Genomic DNA, 18,514 nt, shown 5'->3' with positions numbered 1-18,514 from the left:
CTGGCCTGCTGCGTTCACCAGCAACTCGATGTGCGTGGCTTGGATTTCCAGCATCTGCAGAATTCCTCGTGTTTCCATAATCCAATCTTGCTCATAAGAAACTCCAGACCCAAAGTGGTAAATGCCCTAGTAAGCTGCTTAGTCTATGGGGAATAAGTGATGGATAATAATTGCTGTCCTCCAATTTTGAAAAAGTAAAACTTACACAGACTGTGGTCCAGTGGTCTGGTCTGTGGCTGGCTTGTTCACAGCACAATCGCCACTGGGACAGGGGCAGCAGTGTAGTGACTGGGTAAAGGTTCACCCTGTCTGCACGCGGCTACTGGGACTGCACACACACTCACCCAGCACGTTGGCCCGCAACAAATGCAGCAGTGTACCCAACACGAGCCTCAAGTAGAAGTTCATCTACAAGCAGAAGAACAAATTGCCCAGAACCGCCCAGAGGTCAGTTCATTGTTATTTAAAAATAAAGTGTTATCAAAAAAGTTAAATCCTCAAGCATGGGAACTTGAACTAATAGCTCCCTCAGCTGGTGAATCTCCAAAGCATATTCAACCTTGGAATTTGAAATACTGCCTCATGCTGAGGCTAAAGTCAGTCGCCTGTCAATCAACCACCTCACTGTAGTAGTATCTCTGGGTGCTGTCGGACATCTTCCACCCTCCCGCCCGGAACTCAATGATCTCCAACAGCAGGAGTCGAGACAGTGGGGAGGGTCGGGCCTGCAGCAGGAAGCCATCTCGCAGGAGGCAGAAGAGGTCATCCATCCGCTGGGTGCAGGTCCTTTGTAACTGCTCCCCTATGCGATGCAACTGCTGTACCAGACAGTCTACCTGGAGAGCGAGGTGCAGAGAGAAACAAGGGACACGGCATGAACACCACACAATTCCTGATAGAGGGCAGAAACACAAGAGATTCTGCAGATGCTGCAACATGCACACAGAGCTGGAGGAACACATCAAGTCAGGCATAAAACAAAATTGTTGACATTTCAGGCCAAGACCCATCAGCAAGACTGGCAAGGAAAGGGTTAGAATCTCCAACTTATTATTCTGGCTTCCGCCCTTTCCTTTGTCGTCCATAAGACCATAAGAATAAGGCCATTCAGCCCATTGACTCTACTCTGTCACTTCATCATGGCTGATCCCAGATCACACTCAACATACATCTGCCCTCTCACCATATCCCTTCATCCCCGACCCATCAGGAATCTATCAGCTTCCGCTTTGAGTATACCCACAGGCTTGCCTTGCATCGCAGCCCGTGGCACAGCATTCCATGCACCACTCTTTGGCTAAAACAATTCTTCCTTGCCTGTGTTCTAAAAGGTTTTGAGGCTGGGCCCTCTAGTTTTGGATATCCCCACTAGAGGAAATATCCTCTCCACATCCACCCTATCTAGTCCTTTCAATGAGATCCCCCCACATTTTTCTAAATTCCAGTGAGTACAGGCCCAAAGCTTCTAAGCGCTCCTCATATGTTAACCCCTTCATTCCTGGAATCTTCCTCGTGAACCTCCTCTGGACCCTCTCCAATGATTTCTGGGATAAGGGGCCCAAAACTGTTGACAGTACTCCAAGTGTGGCCTGAGTAGTATCTTATAAAGCAGCTTCAGTATTATCTCCTTGCTTCTATATTCTATTCCCCTTGAAATAAATGCCAACATTGTATTTGCCTTCCTTACCAGACACAACCTGTGAATTAACCTTCTGAGAGTCTTGCACAAGTCCCTTTGCACCTTTGGTGTTTGAATTTTCTCCCCATTTAGATAATAGTCTACACTATTGTACCTCTTACAAAAATGCATTATCATACATTTCCCAACACTGCATTCCATCTGCCACTTTTTGCCAATTCTTCCAATTTCTCTAAGTCCTGCACAATCGCATTGCTTCCTCAGCACAACCTATCCCTCCACCTATCTTCGTATCATTCGCAAACTTTGCCACAAAGCCATCAATTCCATTATCCAAATCATTGATAAACAATGTGAAAAGTAGCTGTCTCAATACCGACCCCTGAGGAACACCACTAGTCACTGGCAGCCAACCAGAAAAGGCCCCCTTTATTCCCACGCACTGCCTCCTGCCTGTCAGCCATTCCTCTATCCATGCCAGTATCTTTCCTGTAACACCATAGGATTTTATCTTGTTAAGCAGCCTCATGTGTGGCACCTTATCAAATGCCTTCTGAAAACCCAAGTAAATGACATCTACTACTCTCCTTTGACCACCCTGCTGGTTACTTCCTCAAAGAACTCCAACAGATTTGTCAGGCAAGATTTCTCTTTACTCAAACCATACTGACTTTGACTTATTATTAGTCTCCAAGAACCCCGAAACCTCATCCTTAATAATGGATTCCAACACTTTCCCAACCACTGAGGTTAGGCTAACTGGCCTATAATTTCCTCTCTTTTGTCTTCCTCCCTTCTTAAAGAGCGGAGTGACATTTACAATCTTCCAGTCCTCCGGGACCATGCCAGGATCAAGTTATTCTTGAAAGATCATGACCGAAACATCTGTTACCTCTTCAGCAACCTCCCTCAGGACTCTGGGATGTAGTCCATCTGGTCTAGGTGACTTATCCACCTTAAAACCTTTGAGTTTGCCTAGCATTTTTTCCCTTTGTAATACCAATGGCTCCTACTCCCTGACACTCACAGACCTCTGGCATACAGCTAGTGTCTTCCACAGTAAAGACTGAAGCAAAGTACGCGTTAAGTTCATCTGCCATTTCTTTGTCCCCTGGTCCTGATGCAGGGTCTCGGCCTCACACAGCAGCTGTTCACTCCCCTCCATAGAAGTGACCTGACCTGCTAAGTTCCACCAGTATTTTGTGTCTGTTGCTAAGAAATAGAGGGCAGGAGTGAAGAGACGGGAGAATGGCGGGGAGCAGGAGAGAGGGAGAGAGGCAGATAGACGGGCGTGGGAATAAAGACAGAGACAGACAGGGAGAGGGTGAGAGAGGCAGGCACACAGAGAGAGTGAGAGAGACAGGGAAAAAGACAAGAGATAGGGAGGTTGAGAGAGAGAGAAAGAGACAGAAAGATGGGGAGGGAGAGAAGGAAGAGAGAGACAGAGAGGAGAGGGGGTTGCGAGGGGCAGGGGAGGGGGCGAGGGGCTGAGGGAGCGAGACAGGCAGGGGGAGGGGGGGTGAAAAGGAAGGGTGGGGGTGTGAGGCAGGCGTGAGGTGTGGGGGAGCCAGGGATAGACAGATGGAGGGAGAGAGAGGAGAGGAGAGAGAGATAGGGAGGGATCAAGAAAGAGAGTCTGACAGATGGGGGAGGGGGGGAAGAAAGGGGGCAGAGGACAGAATGAGGGAGAGAGAAAGACAGGGAGGGAGAGGGACGGGTAGGGAGAGTGGGAGAGAGGATTCAGTCAGAGGTTTGTCTCCCGTTCTGATCACTCCCTGGTTCAGTCAGAGGATCGTCTCCCGTTCTGATCACTCTACTTAGAGAAAGCAACACTCACAACACGCTGAAGGAACTCAGCAGGTCGGGCAGCATCCGTGGAAACGATCAGTCAACGTTTCGGGCTGGAACCCTTGGTCAGGACTGAAGAGGGAAGGGGCAGAGGCCCTATAAAGGCACCCTCCCCCCACCTTCTTTTTAGGGCCTCTGCCCCATCCCTCTTCAGTCCTGACCAAGGGTTCCGGCCCGAAACGTCGACTGATCTTTTCCACGGATGCTGCCTGACCTGCTGAGTTCCTCCAGCGGGTTGTGAGTGTTGCTTTGACCCCAGCATCCGCAGAGTATTTTGTGTCCACTTAGAGAAAGTTGTGAAGGAAATTAGGGCAGGCAGAAAAGTGACTTTGCGATGCACTATATGGATTCTGGACGTGCTGCTGAGACTGTGCTTGGAACAGTGGATGATGTGACGGATTTATGAACTAGATTACTTGTGTGTGGGAGGGAGTTGGAGATGCAGCTCGATACAGACCCCTGAGCTGTGCCGCAGAAACCCCCGATTAACTCTAGCCTAACCATGGGACAACTTACAATGACCAATTAACAGTCTTTGGACTGAGGATAAACTGGAGCGTCCGGGGGAAGCCACACATTCCACAATCTCCTACAGAGTGCACAGGGATTGATCTCCAAAGCTCCGAGCTGTAACAGCCTCGTGCTAACCATGGTGTCAATGGCATAACGTCAGAGAGGGTAAAGTTGGAGAAAAATGTTCGCATTGGTGGACTGGTCAAATGAAGGTGATTGGCAGAGAACAAAAATGAATTGACACAGTGAGTAGTTGGGGCCTGGAATGTACGTCAGGGAGAGTACTGGAGGCAAATTCAATGTAGTGTTCAGTAGGGAGCTACTGGAAGGCAGGAGTGTGCAAGGCTGTGAGGAGAGCTCACACAGACAGCCAGTAGAGACACAGTCCCCTCTATGAGGGGGAACAGTGGACAACCTGCCTACAGTCGGACAGTGAGAGAGGGCAATAGCGAAGAGGGAATGAGCTCAGATAACAACAGCTGGCCGGGGACTCCAATCTCCTTCCTCACCTCCTCTTCATTCTGCAGAGCGTCAGGCTGGGCAAGGCGCATCAGGCAGTCGTACACTGGGTTAACCAGCGCCATCATGGGCATATTATTCACCTGAAACACAAAGCAGGAGTGAGACCTCAGAGGCAGGCAGGCAGGCAGGCAGGCTGAGACCTTACCCCGGCTCAGCTCTGCTCCCAACACGCTCTGGTGACTGGGGGGGGGCTGTGACTGAGCAGCGTTGACAGACACCAGCAGGGCTCCTGATGCAACGTGTAACGTCCTCTTCCCTCCCGCACACTGGAACAGGCTGTGCTAGAGCCGGGGACCCACACTCAGCCACAAGCAGCACACAGCGAGGGCCCCCAGCATCCCCAGCATCAGATTCCAGACTCCACCTACCGTTAATCCCGATCCCACCAGGAGTGGAGCCACGAGGATCAGAGAAACAGCAGGCTGACTCAACCCCACAGCCCTGCACTGACACCCCAGACGAGTCACAGGGTCTGGAACATAAGTAGGGTGTCTCGTCACAGTAACTCTGTCTGTCACTCTGCATTCTCTGAATCAAAGCAATGCAGAGAGGCACACCATTACCGCCGGCACGGGGCAGCGTCACAAAGAGCGGGATACTGACTCCTAGATCCTGTGTAACGGGAGAGAAATCTGCAGTCAAGAAGGATGACAGAGACAGGGCGCTAACCCAGGGCCTCAGGATGAGGAGGAGAGGGGGAGGGGGGGAGGGAAAAATGGGGGTGCATTACAACTGAGTTTCTTATAATCATCTTTTGGGGTAACACAGCACACAGCTGTGCATCTGACACTGAGAGGGATAACACTGGCCATAATGTGAGACGAACTCTGCAGTGATTTTGTGTGACTGGGATGCGATACTCAGGATTAGGCAGAGTACTAAGCCTTAGGACAGGGTTCATGACATGAAGGAATGGATTTGCTGTCATTACCAGAAGCTCAATCCAGATTACATGTGTTAAGGAGAGAACTGAGTGAGGACTGGTGCTGGGAATAGTGATCCAAAATCTGGTCACAACAGGACCCAGTGATTCACCCTGCCCCTGTCAACAGACAGCAGAGTGAACCAGATACTGACACTTGAGGCTCTGACAGTGGACTTGTCCCACACCAGGGGAGGCCTGCTCCCAAGCTTCTTGTCCAGTCCAACTCAAGTCAAGTTTATTGTCATTTAACTACATACATGTAGGTAACGTTTATAACCATATAATGTACATAGAAACAAGACAATGTTCATTCGAATCAAACACAGCAGTACGCATAACACACATAACTTCTGAAGGTAAAGATAAAATGTACAGATGAATCATGCACAAATAACAAACTAAAGTGCATTAATATTAAATACTGGAAAGTACAGAACAGATTAACCAGCGACACTGGGAATATGATGCAGCAGGGAGCTCAGAAGCCTAATGGCCTTGGGGAAGAAAATGTTTCCCATCCTGACTGTTCCTGTTTTTATGATCAGAGTCTCAAAGAGGACGCTGGATGGATGGGTGGGATCATTAATAATACTAGAGGCCCTGCATACACAGCACTTCTGATATATGTCCCTGATGGATGGTAGGGAGACCCCTATGGTCCTCTCAACTGTCCTCACCGTCCTTTCTAGGGACTTCTGGTCCTGATGCTCGACTGCTCCCAAACCAGATGGAGACGCAACTTGTCAGGGTGCTCTCAATGGTGCTCCTGTAAAACGCAATTAAGACGCCGGGGGGTGGGGGGACCCTTGCTTGGCTTAATCTTCTTATGAAGTGGAGGTGCTGCTGTGTCTTCTTGTTCAGGGAGGTGATATTGAAGGATCTGTGATGTGAACTCCCAGGAACCTGGCGCACCTAACTCTCCCTATGCAGAAGCCATGTATTTGTAGAGGGGATAGTCTGTCTGTACCTTCCTGAAGTCCTCGATATTCCCCATGTTCAGGGGTAGGTTGTTCTTCTCCCACCAATCCACCAGTCGCTCCACTTCCTGCCTAGACTCTCTCCCGTCATCGTTCTTGATGAGGCCAAGCACCGTTGTTTCATCTGCACACGTGATGACACAGTTTGAGCTGGATCCCATCCACTGCCTCGACACAGCCAGCAATGGAGAGCGAACAGCCCCTCACAAATCCAAACTGGGAAATTACTGCATCCTTGAACAACTCTCAGTCACTGCCACAGTTGTGGAAGGGTACTTTCAAATGACACTTATTCCAGCACACCAAGGATCTCTCAGCTCAACTCCTCACGGCCTTGCTTTGAAGAGTTGAACTCTGGAGGAAGGGGAGAGCGATCAATGAGTGTGGCTTTAAAACATTCTGTCAAAACCAGTCACAGGCATGACAGGATAAACATCCCGTTGGCTCTAGTCTCATTCACACAAAGGGGGATGACTGTGCAGGACATTTCCTGCAATTCATTGTTTTGTTATTAGTGCTCTACGATTCTGCTTTGTATAGGATTAGTTGGATGTTTAGTTAGTTTTAATAAACTTTTAGAAAAGGTCTGCATTGTGTTGTTCTGTGAGCCGGGATTAGGCAGGCTTAGGAAAAAATTCAGAACAGACGAAAGGGAGAACTACCAACAGATCTAGCATGGGAACGAAACAGGGAAACTGGGATTGACATTTCTCACAACAGTACAGCACAGGAACAGGCCCTTTGGCCGAAAATGTTGGGCAGAACTATTTAAACCAGTAATTAACAGCCTAACTAAACTAGTCCTTTCTGCCTCCACCATTCTCTGCACAGTCACAGGCCTATCTTTGAGCCTCTTGAATAGATCTATTGTATTTGCTCACCAGTCCTGGCAGAACATTCCAGACACCCACCACTCTCTGTGTAAAAAAGCTTGCTAAGCACCTCTTTCAGCTTAACCCCCTCACCTTATATACATGACCTCGGGGATCAGCGCACCGCTTTATATGGCCAGATACCCGGCTTCATTGCACACGGCTGCCTGAAAGGAGTTTGTAGTTCTTCCATTGACCATTTGGGTTTCCTCCAGGTGCTCTGGTTTCTTCCCACATGCCAAATGCACATCGGTTAATAGTTAATTGGTCATTATAAATTGTGCCATTAGGCTAGTGTTAAATCGGTGGTTGCTAGGTGGCCTATTCTGCAACATATCTCAATAAATAATTAAAATAAAAAAGATATTGACTCTCTATCATAAACACAAGAGTTCTGCAAATGCTGAAGGGACTCAGCAGGTCAGGCAGCATCTATGGTAATGAATAAGCTGTTGATATTTCGGGCCGAGATCCTTCGTCAAGACTGGCGTAGATGCTGACTGACCTGCTGAGTTCCTCCAGCATTTTGTGGGTGTTGCACAGGCTGTCTATCTAGGCCTCTCAATCTTATAAATCTCTATCAGATCTCAGCCTCCATCAGTCCAGAGTGAACAACCTAGATCTGCCCAACTTTGCCCTGTTGCACATGCCCTCTAACGTAGGGAGCATTCAGCAGATCCAATGGCCCCACAAGGGCAACACAAACTGAACGTGGTCTGAGCAGAACTTGCTCGAGGGTTGGCTGTGAAAGATGAACTGTACATACTGCTGCTGCTTGAACGACACGGTCAGACTGAACACCGGAATGGTGCATTGGACAAAGAAACTCAATAACGGACAGGACGTCACTGCAGAGAACACAGCTGTCAGTGCAGGAGAATCAGGAGAAAGGTGACTCGCTCCAGGGATCCGGCTGAAGAGGGAACAACGAACAGGGGTGTAACTTGGGATGTGAATGTGACTGTTGAAGAGGGAGCCTCTGTTGCCAGCTCCAAGCTCCTGTTCCCAGCTGAGGGAGAGGGGATGAGGGAATGCTCACCTTCAGGTAATCAAAGACGTTGCAGATGAAGGTGACCAGGCAGATCCAGGCATTCAGTGAGCCCTCCCGGACCTGGTCCTTCACCAGGAACTCCTGCTGCAGTCGGTTCAGGATGCCCCGGCGGAAGGTACTGTTCCCACTCTGCTTGCTCTCAGCCTAGAAACAGGAGAACAGCTCTCAGAACTGGAGAAGGAGCCTTGAGCCCAGGGCTGCCCTTCCCTGGGGCTCTCAGAGCCAGAGAAGGCCTTGTACCGAGGCCGCCCTACTTGGGGCACCAAGATCCGGAGGAGGCCCCGAGCCAAGGCCCACCCTACCCTGGGGCACTCAGAGCTGGAGAAGCAGCCTTGATCCGAGGACCACCCTCCCCCGAGGCTTCCAGGCCCCCAAAGGCAACCCGACACTGAACTGGAGCAGCCTCGCCATGGGTGAACAGGAGCAGCAGCCCTGGCTGTCTTCAGTGAGACACTAGTTTCAGGGGCAGGCACGGGCAGGAAAACAACAACATATGACTATAAGGCTGTGGCTGAAATCACATTCCACATTTGGGAGACTTTAACAGCCACAGCGAAGGGGTTAAGAACCCTTGCTTACACCACCTTCCCAGAATATCCAAAGTTCCCCAAAGCGGAACTTGGCCCACTGTCGAATGGCGCAGCCAAGGCCCCTGATGCCCCAATGCCAGTTGCTGGGGCCCGCTCCCTATGGGTGTCGGCTGTAGGGCCCCGTCGTTACTGAGTTAGCAGAGTTAACTCTGTCACCCGGAGAACATACATCTGAGCCTCCCCACGACAGGCACCCTCCACTTGGCCAGAACACAACTGCTGGTACTCAAAGTACAGACGCTGATCCCAGTTACCAGGGGCCCCGCTTTTCTCTCTGCAGCTGCTGCCCGAACAGCTGAGTATTCTCTCTTGTTTCTAAGGTGGAGGAAAGTCCTCTACACTGCTTCAAAGCAGTGGTTGTGGGAGCTGTGAAGTGGTAGGTGGGTCTTTAATCCAGCAAGTGATCTCAAGCAGGCTGCAGACCACGGATCTCTTGCTGAGAGCTCTGAACACAACTTCTTGTGTGACCTCAAGTGCGAATGCAGCCTATGCAGGCATGTAAACTAGATTAACTGCCTGGAGGAGCACCCCTCTCTGCAGCAGACTCTTGCCCTATCTCAGCTGGGAGCCCTGCACCATACCTGGACAATGGTGTAGCAGATCCGGCCAGCTTCCTTGCTGAACACCAGGTCTTTCAGGGACTGTTCGACTATCACCGAGGCCACTTTCTCCAAGTCGACCAATCCCGGTTCTGTGAAACGACAGTTACAGAAGCTTTTAAATCGTGCTTTTTCCTGCCTGTTGCTCAGAACTAATCCTCCCTCAGATAGGGACTAAGCGTTGGCACTGACGGACACGCACGAGCCACACTGCTTTGGAAGCGAGGAGGGAGGAAAGGCCCAGAGCCTGGCTGTAGTGGAACTTCCTGCCACCCACTCACCTTTCAGTGCCATCTTCAGCAGCTTCTGTGTGTCTGCATCGAAAGACTGGATCTTGTAATCCTCCCCATGTGAATTTTCCATGGTTGCTGCTTTGGGTCATATGACAGATAGTGACTGGGGAGAGAGAATAAACAAGCCAATGGGAAGATGCCCCAGCAAGGAAGAACAAGAAACTAAAGTCAGAGGGAGCCACGTACCCTTTGGTGGCTTGGCAAACGGTAAGGTGCAGCAAATCCCACGTCTCGTCTCCTACCTTCACAAACTCACAGCCTCTCCTTCTCCTTCTCCAGGAATCACAGCCCTATAGATAATTACTTTTCTTCTAAAGCAGAGCTGCAACCATCCGTAACAACTGACGGCAATATCTACCACAGCCTCATTCAAGATTCAACAATGGTGAGATGCCTTTGAATCACTTGGTAATTGATTTATTATTTGTACATGACCAAGTGAAAGGCATTCGTCTGCAAGCCATCCAGATGTGTTGCTTCATACACAAGGTAGTGCACAATGTCAGAATATAGAGTATCGTCTTACAGTTACAGCGAAAGTGAAGTGCAGTTGGTTCATTTCAATCCCTCTGAAACTCCTGTGGTGGCTGTCCACTGTATCCGACGATGACAGGAAACCTGTGCGGGAGAAACCCCTGCAAACACTAGATAATCTCACAGCTCTTCATCACAGAACACCACCCCAGGAAACAACCAGCACCACCAAAACCTCCTGGGAACCTCCCCCTGTTGCTGCAGCCTCACAGGCAGCAGAGGCCATCGTTTTGCCTGTTAGACCGGCTCTGCCTCCCTGAATCCGAATCCCTGATATGAGTTGAGACACCTGTTGTATTGTGACTGCAGTACAGTGCAGGCACAATAAATTATTACAAGTTACAATGAAAGAATAAACAAATGGTGGAAAAGAATGGCAAGGTAGTCTTCATGGACTGTTCAGAAATCTATGGCAGAAAACTGTTCCTAAAACCTTGAATGTGTGTCTTCAGCCTCCTGTACCTCCTCCCCGACAGAGGTGACGAGAAGAGGCCATGCCCTGGCTGGCGAGGGTCCTTAATGATAGACGCTGCCTTCGGAAGATGCCCTCAGTGGAGTGGAGACATGCCACAGATTCACCACCCTCTGGCTAACAAAATTCATCCTCATCTCCTTTCTAAATGAACACCCCCTTATTCTGGGAGGTGGCACAGGGGGTGACAGATACCCAGCTGATGTTTACATAAAGCCAAGGTAGAGTGCTCCAATGTACCATGCATGACAGACATTCCCTGGCATTACCCCGGGCCCAAACACTGCCGTACAGGTCCAGTGGAAAAAAAACAGCTGGAGGAACTCAGCATGTCAGGCTTCAGTCCAGGGAAATGAACAGTGGAGGTTTCAGGTTCAGACCCTTCATCTGCAGTACCACACGATCACAGTCTGGGATACAGGGACCCCGCCGTACCGCACCACCACAGCCTGGGATACGGGGACCCCGCGGTACCGCACGATCACAGCCTGGGATACGGGGACCCCGCCGTACCGCACGATCACAGCCTGGGATACGGGGACCCCGCGGTACCGCACGATCACAGCCTGGGATACGGGGACCCCGCGGTACCGCACCACCACAGCCTGGGATACGGGGACCCCGCGGTACCGCACGATCACAGCCTGGGATACGGGGACCCCGCCGTACCGCACGATCACAGCCTGGGATACGGGGACCCCGCGGTACCGCACGATCACAGCCTGGGATACGGGGACCCCGCGGTACCGCACCACCACAGCCTGGGATACGGGGACACCGCGGTACCGCACGATCACAGCCTGGGATACGGGGACCCCGTGGTACCGCACGATCACAGCCTGGGATACGGGGACCCCGCGGTACCGCACCACCACAGCCTGGGATACGGGGACCCCGCGGTACCACACGATCACAGCCTGGGATACGGGGACACCGCGGTACCGCACGATCACAGTCTGGGATACGGGGACCCCGCGGTACCGCATCACCACAGCCTGGGATACGGGGATCCCGCGGTACCGCACCACCACAGTCTGGGATACGGGGACCCAGCGGTACCGCACCACCACAGCCCGGGATACGGGGATCCCGCAGTACCGCACGATCACAGTCTGGGATACGGGGACCCCGCGGTACCGCATACAGATTCAAATTTAATTATCATTCACCCACACATAAATATAGCCAAACAAAATAGTGTTCTTCTGGGGCCAAGATGCAAAATATACACAGCTCATTCAAAATAGCAAACATAAAAGATTAGTCACGCAAAAAAACACATCTTGTTGCAGACGCTGAGCACCTTGTCCAAAAAACTGGATGTACCAGTTCTCAGCAGTGCAATCCAGCCTGTCTTTCCAGCAATCGAACACTGGAGGACAGCACCAGCAGGAGAGGGCAGTCCCAACAGAGCACGGGTGCACCAGCAGGACAGGGCCGTCCCAACAGAGCACGGGTGCACCAGCAGGAGAGGGCAGTCCCAACAGAGCACGGGTGCACCAGCGCGAGAGGACAGTCCCAACAGAGCACGGGTGCACCAGCAGGAGAGGACCGACCCATCAGAGCACAGGTGCACCAGCAGGAGAGGGCCGTCCCAACAGAGCACGGGTGCACCAGCAGGAGAGGGCAGTCCCAACAGAGCACGGGTGGACCAGCAGGAGAGGGCAGTCCCAACAGAGCACGGGTGCACCAGCAGGAGAGGGCAGTCCCAACAGAGCACGGGTGCACCAGCAGGAGAGGGCAGTCCCAACAGAGCACGGGTGCACCAGCAGGAGAGGGCAGTCCCAACAGAGCACGGGTGCACCAGCAGGAGAGGGCAGTCCCAGCAGAGCACGGGTGCACCAGCAGGAGAGGGCAGTTCCAACAGAGCACGGGTGCACCAGCAGGAGAGGGCAGTTCCAACAGAGCACGGGTGCACCAGCAGGAGAGGGCAGTCCCAACAGAGCATGGGTGCACCAGTAGGAGAGGGCAGTCCCAACAGAGCACGGGTGGACCAGCAGGAGAGGGCAGTCTCAACAGAGCACGGGTGCACCAGCAGGAGAGGGCAGTCCCAACAGAGCACGGGTGCACCAGCAGGAGAGGGCAGTCCCAACAGGGCACGGGTGCACCAGCAGGAGAGGGCAGTCCCAACAGGGCACGGGTGCACCAGCAGGAGAGGGCAGTCGCAACAGAGCAGGGTGCACCAGCAGAAGAGGGCAATCGCAACAGAGCACGGGTGCACCAGCAGGAGAGGGCAGTCCCAACAGAGCACGGGTGCACCAGCAGGAGAGGGCAGTCCCAACAGAGCACGGGTGCACCAGGAGAGGGCAGTCCCAGCAGAGCATGGGTGCACCAGCAGGAGAGGGCAGTCCCAGCAGAGCACGGGTGCACCAGCAGGAGAGGGCAGTTCCAGCAGAGCACGGGTGCACCAGCAGGAGAGGGCAGTCCCAGCAGAGCACGGGTGCACCAGCAGGAGAGGGCAGTCCCAGCAGAGCACGGGTGCACCAGCAGGAGAGGGCAGTCCCAGCAGAGCATGGGTGCCATGTCACACTGCCTCCAGACTGCAGGAGCAGGCAAGCTCACAGTTTGAAGCCGTACAACTCCCACACTGCTTGACTTACCACCAAACACAGGAAAGAAGCCTGTGGCATCTTACATTATCGATGTCCAACTGGGTCTTGCGATCACAAAAGAAAGGTCCAAAGACAATAACCCACAGTCACACAGCACGCTGTCTTCGTGCACCGACTGCGATGGCTTCGAGTAGCAGACTGCTACACGGTCTGCACGCAGGCCCACTCCTCCGAACACAGCCCAGCTCCCCTGACAACCTGGACACCCCAGCCCACTCCTCCGAACACTGCCCAGCTCCCTGACGTGCTGGCCAGCTCCCCTGACAACCTGGACACCCCAGCCCACTCTTCCGAACACTGCCCAGCTCCCCTGACGTGCTGGCCAGCTCCCCTGACGTGCTGGCCAGCTCCCCTGACAACCTGGACACCCCAGCCCACTCCTCCGAACACAGCCCAGCTCCCTGACGTGCTGGCCAGCTCCCCTGACAACCTGGACACCCCAGCCCACTCCTCCGAACACAGCCCAGCTCTCTGACGTGCTGGCCAGCTCCCCTGACAACCTGGACACCCCAGCCCACTCCTCCCATCAATAAGCAGCTTGCCGAAGGGTTAGACCCACAGTATCTGTAGCTCTTGGAGCCCAGCGCCGTCTTGCAACAATAAAAAAAAACACATTTAAACAAGAAAAAGACACCTTCAGTTAGCCGGAATGGCTGCTGCACCCGAACGTTAGATGTTGCACCACCACAAGTTGGCTTATAGATGTTTCCGCACAACCTGGACGCAGAGCCTGGAACCTGGACCCAGAAACACCAGTGACACAACTGAGCCCCACACAGATGTGGGGGTGTGGGTCGCCCCACAACACAGAGCTTTCCGACTCACTGGAACACATCACGACCCGTACATTTTTTCCCAATTAGGTAGTTGCCATAATTAACTGGAGTTTCATGGAAATATCAAAAGACAAATTACCATTTAACTGAGTAACAAATTATGTATTCAAGTAAAATTCAGAACAAATTAGAACACCACCAGGATGACTGAAGGACATCTGCCGCATCTGACAATGACAGGAAACCTGTGTGAGAGTTTTTAAAGTGGAAAAGCTATTCCGTTGAGACAGCTCCACTCCCTGAACCTCAGAAATCCAAGACCAGTGCGACAAGTACTCACTACAACTGGGTTCTTCCTTGCTGCAACAGACGACCATGACTTACTCTGCGCCGCGTCAGGCCGCTGCTCTGCACAGGCAGTTGAAGATCCGCCTTCCTGGCCATTGCATCTCATTGTAGATCTCACCCACCCAGTCCGCCAGAGCTGACTTCGCAAGCTAGGACAGCCATGTCCCTATCTCACCACGGTACAAGGCCTGTTGGCTCTGCTCACCTGGTTTAGCCCACCTGTCGAAAAGGTGTGGCTGCTGTCACATGCAAGGAGCCGCAGGTGAGAGCTGAGTGTCCGGAGGGGACCGAAGGGAATATTGAAGATGATTGTCAATACCTTCAAGTTCATCGTAGTTCCTAATTTGTTGAAGTTGCGAAATTGGTTCCTGTTTCTCTCCCGGTCGTTTCCGGCATCTCCAAGTCTGAATGCTTGAAACCACAATGAGCAAAAGAGTTCTGAATGGTCAGCAATTGCTTATATCCCGCCATCTACCAGTGACAAAGATCACTGTTTCTGGAACACAAACACACACAACTGATGCGATTTAAAAAGCACAGTGTGGTGACTAACGGGTACAGAAGCACGTGCAACTGACACGAGTTAGAAACTGTTCAGCAACAGACTCCAGTCCCAAATAGCCTGCCGGGGGACTCAAATAAACAAAGAGAATCCCAGCTATTGTCCCCATTAGTTTTTGTTCTTTCACAGTTATCCCGAATGACTCTGATAAGCAAAGAAAATCCCAGCTATTGTCTCGATTAGTTTTTGTTCTTCCACAGTTATCCCAAGTAAGCAGCTGCCAGATTAACTGCTGGCCAAATAAAGCAGAATCCACTGTATATACAACAGCGAATAGAACAAACATAGATCCGAAACAAGATGTCACATACTTCCAATATGGTGTAAACCCTAACTGTAAGGGACTGGATAAACAACTGCCAGTCATTGACTCCAGCAGCTTCATTACTCTTCATTTAAAACATCCCATTACAGTTCTGTCAGATTTATTCACCTTGGTGAAGGAATGGGCGATGAATGGTTCTCTGTAGGTCGTTGTGGGTGAGGAGTGTGTAGGTGCGGATTGAGGAGGGTGTGTAGATTGATGAGGGTGTGTAGGTGTGTGGATTGAGGAGCGTGTGTAGGTGTGGTGTAGATTGATGAGGGTGTGTAGGTGTGTGGATTGAGGAGCGTGTGTAGGTGTGTGGATTGAGGAGGGTGTGTAGGTGTGGATTGAGGAGGGTGTGTAGGTGTGTGGATTGAGGAGGGTGTGTAGGTGTGTGGATTGAGGAGGTTGAGTAGGTGTGTGGATTGAGGAGGATGTGTAGGTGTGTGGATTGAGGAGGTTGAGTAGGTGTGTGGATTGAGGAGGATGTGTAGGTGTGTGGATTGAGGAGGGTGTGTAGGTGTGTGGATTGAGGAGGGTGTGTAGGTGTGTGGATTGAGGAGGGTGTGTAGGTGTGTGGATTGAGGAGGGTGTGCAGGTGTGTGGATTGAGGAGGGTGTGTAGGTGTGGATTGAGGAGGGTGTGTAGGTGTGGATTGAGGAGGGTGTGTAGGTGTGGATTGAGGAGGGTGAGTAGGAGTGTGGATTGAGGAGGGTGAGTAGGTGTAGATTGAGGAGGGTGTGTAGGTGTGTGGATTGAAGAGGATGTGTAGGTGTGTGGATTGAGGAGGGTGTGCAGGTGTGTGGATTGAGAAGGGTGTGTAGGTGTGTGGATTGAGGAGGGTGTGTAGGTGTGGATTGAGGAGGGTGTGTGGATTGAGGAGGATGTGTAGGTGTGTGGATTGAGGAGGGTGTGTAGGTGTGTGGACTGAGGAGGGTGTGTAGGTGTGGATTGAGGAGGGTGTGTAGGTGTGGATTGATGAGGGTGTGTAGGTGTGTAGATTGAGGAGGGTGAGTAGGTGTGTGGATTGAGGAGGGTGTGTAGGTGTGGATTGAGGAGGGTGTGTAGGTGTGTGGATTGAGGAGGGTGTGTAGGTGTGTGGATTGAGGAGGGTGTGTAGGTGTGGATTGAGGAGGGTGTGTAGGTGTGTGGATTGAGGGTGTGTAGGTGTGCGGATTGAGGAGGGTGAGGAGGTGTGTGGATTGAGGAGGGTGTGTAGGTGTGGATTGAGCAGGGTGTGTAGGTGTGGATTGAGGAGGGTGTGTAGGTGTGGATTGAGGAGGGTGTGTAGGTGTGGATTCAGGAGGGTGTGTAGGTGCGGTGTGGATTGATGAGGGTGTGTGGGTGTGTGGATTGAGGAGGCTGTGTGGGTGTGTGGATTGAGGAGGGTGTGTAGGTGTGTGGATTGAGGAGGGTGTGTAGGTGTGTGGATTGAGGAGGGTGTGTAGGTGTGGATTGAGGAGGGTGAGTAGGTGTGTGGATTGAGGAGGGTCTGTAGGTGTGGATTGAGGAGGGTGTGTAGGTGTGGTGTGGATTGAGGAGGCTGTGTGGGTGTGTGGATTGATGAGGGTGTGTGGGTGTGTGGATTGAGGAGGCTGTGTGGGTGTGTGGATTGAGGAGGGTGTGTAGGTGTGTGGATTGAGGAGGGTGTGTAGGTGTGTGGATTGAGGAGGGTGTGTAGGTGTGGATTGAGGAGGGTGAGTAGGTGTGTGGATTGAGGAGGGTCTGTAGGTGTGGATTGAGGAGGGTGTGTAGGTGTGGTGTGGATTGAGGAGGCTGTGTGGGTGTGTCGATTGAGCAGGGTGTGTAGGTGTGTGGATTGAGGAGGGTGTGTAGGTGTGTGGTTTGAGGAGGGTGTGTAGGTGTGGATTGAGGAGGGTGTGTAGGTGTGGATTGAGGAGGGTGTGTAGGTGTGTGGATTGAGGAGGGTGTGTAGGTGTGTGGATTGAGGAGGTTGAGTAGGTGTGTGGATTGAGGAGGGTGAGTAGGTGTGTGGATTGAGGAGGGTGTTTAGGTGTGTGGATTGAGGAGGGTGTGTAGGTGTGGATTGAGGAGGGTGTGTAGGTGTGTGGATTGAGGAGGGTGTTGAGGTGTGTGGTTTGAGGAGGGTGTGTAGGCGTGTGGATTGAGGAGGGTGTGTAGGTGTGGTGTGGATTGAGGAGGGTGTGTAGGTGTGTGGATTGAGGAGGGTGTGTAGGCGTGTGGATTGAGGAGGGTGTGTAGGCGTGTGGATTGAGGAGGGTGTGTAGGTGTGTGGATTGAGGAGGGTGTGTAGGTGTGTGGATTGAGGAGGGTGTGTAGGTGTGGATTGAGGAGGGTGTGTAGGTGTGTGGATTGAGGAGGGTGTGTAGGTGTGGATTGAGGAGGGTGAGTAGGTGTGTGGATTGAGGAGGGTGTGTAGGTGTGGATTGAGGAGGGTGTGTAGGTGTGGTGTGGATTGAGGAGGGTGTGTAGGTGTGTGGATTGAGGAGGGTGTGTAGGTGTGTGGATTGAGGAGGGTGTGGTGTGGATTGAGGAGGGTGTGTAGCTGTGGTGTGGATTGAGGAGGCTGTGTGGGTGTGTGGATTGAGGAGGGTGTGTAGGTGTGTGGATTGAGGAGGGTGTGTTGGTGTGTGGATTGAGGAGAGTGTGTAGGTGTGGATTGAGGAGGGTGTGTAGGTGTGGATTGAGGAGGGTGTGTAGGTGTGTGGATTGAGGAGGGTGTGTAGGTGCGGATTGAGGAGGGTGTGTAGGTGTGTGGATTGAGGAGGGTGTGTAGGTGTGTGGATTGAGGAGGGTGTGTAGGTGTGGATTGAGGAGGGTGTGTAGGTGTGCGGATTGAGGAGGGTGTGTAGGTGTGGTGCGGATTGAGGAGGGTGTGTAGGTGTGTGGATTGAGGAGGATGAGTAGGTGTTGATTGAGGAGGATGTGTAGGTGTGTGGATTGAGGAGGGTGTGTAGGTGTGTGGATTGAGGAGGGTGTGTAAGTGTGTGGATTGAGGAGGGTGTGCAGGCGTGTGGATTGAGGAGGGTGTGTAGGTGTGGATTGAGGAGGGTGTGTAGGTGTGTGGATTGAGGAGGGTGTGTAGGCGTGTGGAT

General features: G+C 52.1%; 1 protein-coding gene across 2 annotated transcripts in view; it reads right to left on the bottom strand.

The window, feature by feature from the left end:
* mif4gdb (MIF4G domain containing b) overlaps nt 1-18,514 on the bottom strand; it is a 30,563-nt gene continuing 12,049 nt past the window's right edge. The window contains exons 2-7 of one of the 2 annotated variants that reach the window (XM_072242249.1): nt 14,891-14,982; nt 9,818-9,932; nt 9,519-9,628; nt 8,336-8,491; nt 4,510-4,602; nt 1-836 (exon numbers count right to left, since the gene is read on the bottom strand). In XM_072242249.1, the coding sequence (XP_072098350.1) occupies nt 609-836; nt 4,510-4,602; nt 8,336-8,491; nt 9,519-9,628; nt 9,818-9,899 (669 nt within the window). In that variant the 5' untranslated portion in view covers nt 9,900-9,932; nt 14,891-14,982 and the 3' untranslated portion in view covers nt 1-608. The remainder of the gene's footprint in view (nt 837-4,509; nt 4,603-8,335; nt 8,492-9,518; nt 9,629-9,817; nt 9,933-14,890; nt 14,983-18,514) is intronic. The other variant, XM_072242248.1, reaches the window with a different exon arrangement.

The sequence above is a fragment of the Mobula birostris genome, chromosome 24 (assembly GCF_030028105.1).
Source record: "Mobula birostris isolate sMobBir1 chromosome 24, sMobBir1.hap1, whole genome shotgun sequence".
In the NCBI taxonomy this organism is placed as follows: Eukaryota; Metazoa; Chordata; class Chondrichthyes; order Myliobatiformes; family Myliobatidae; genus Mobula; species Mobula birostris.
This window is presented reverse-complemented; position numbering and strand designations above follow the sequence as displayed.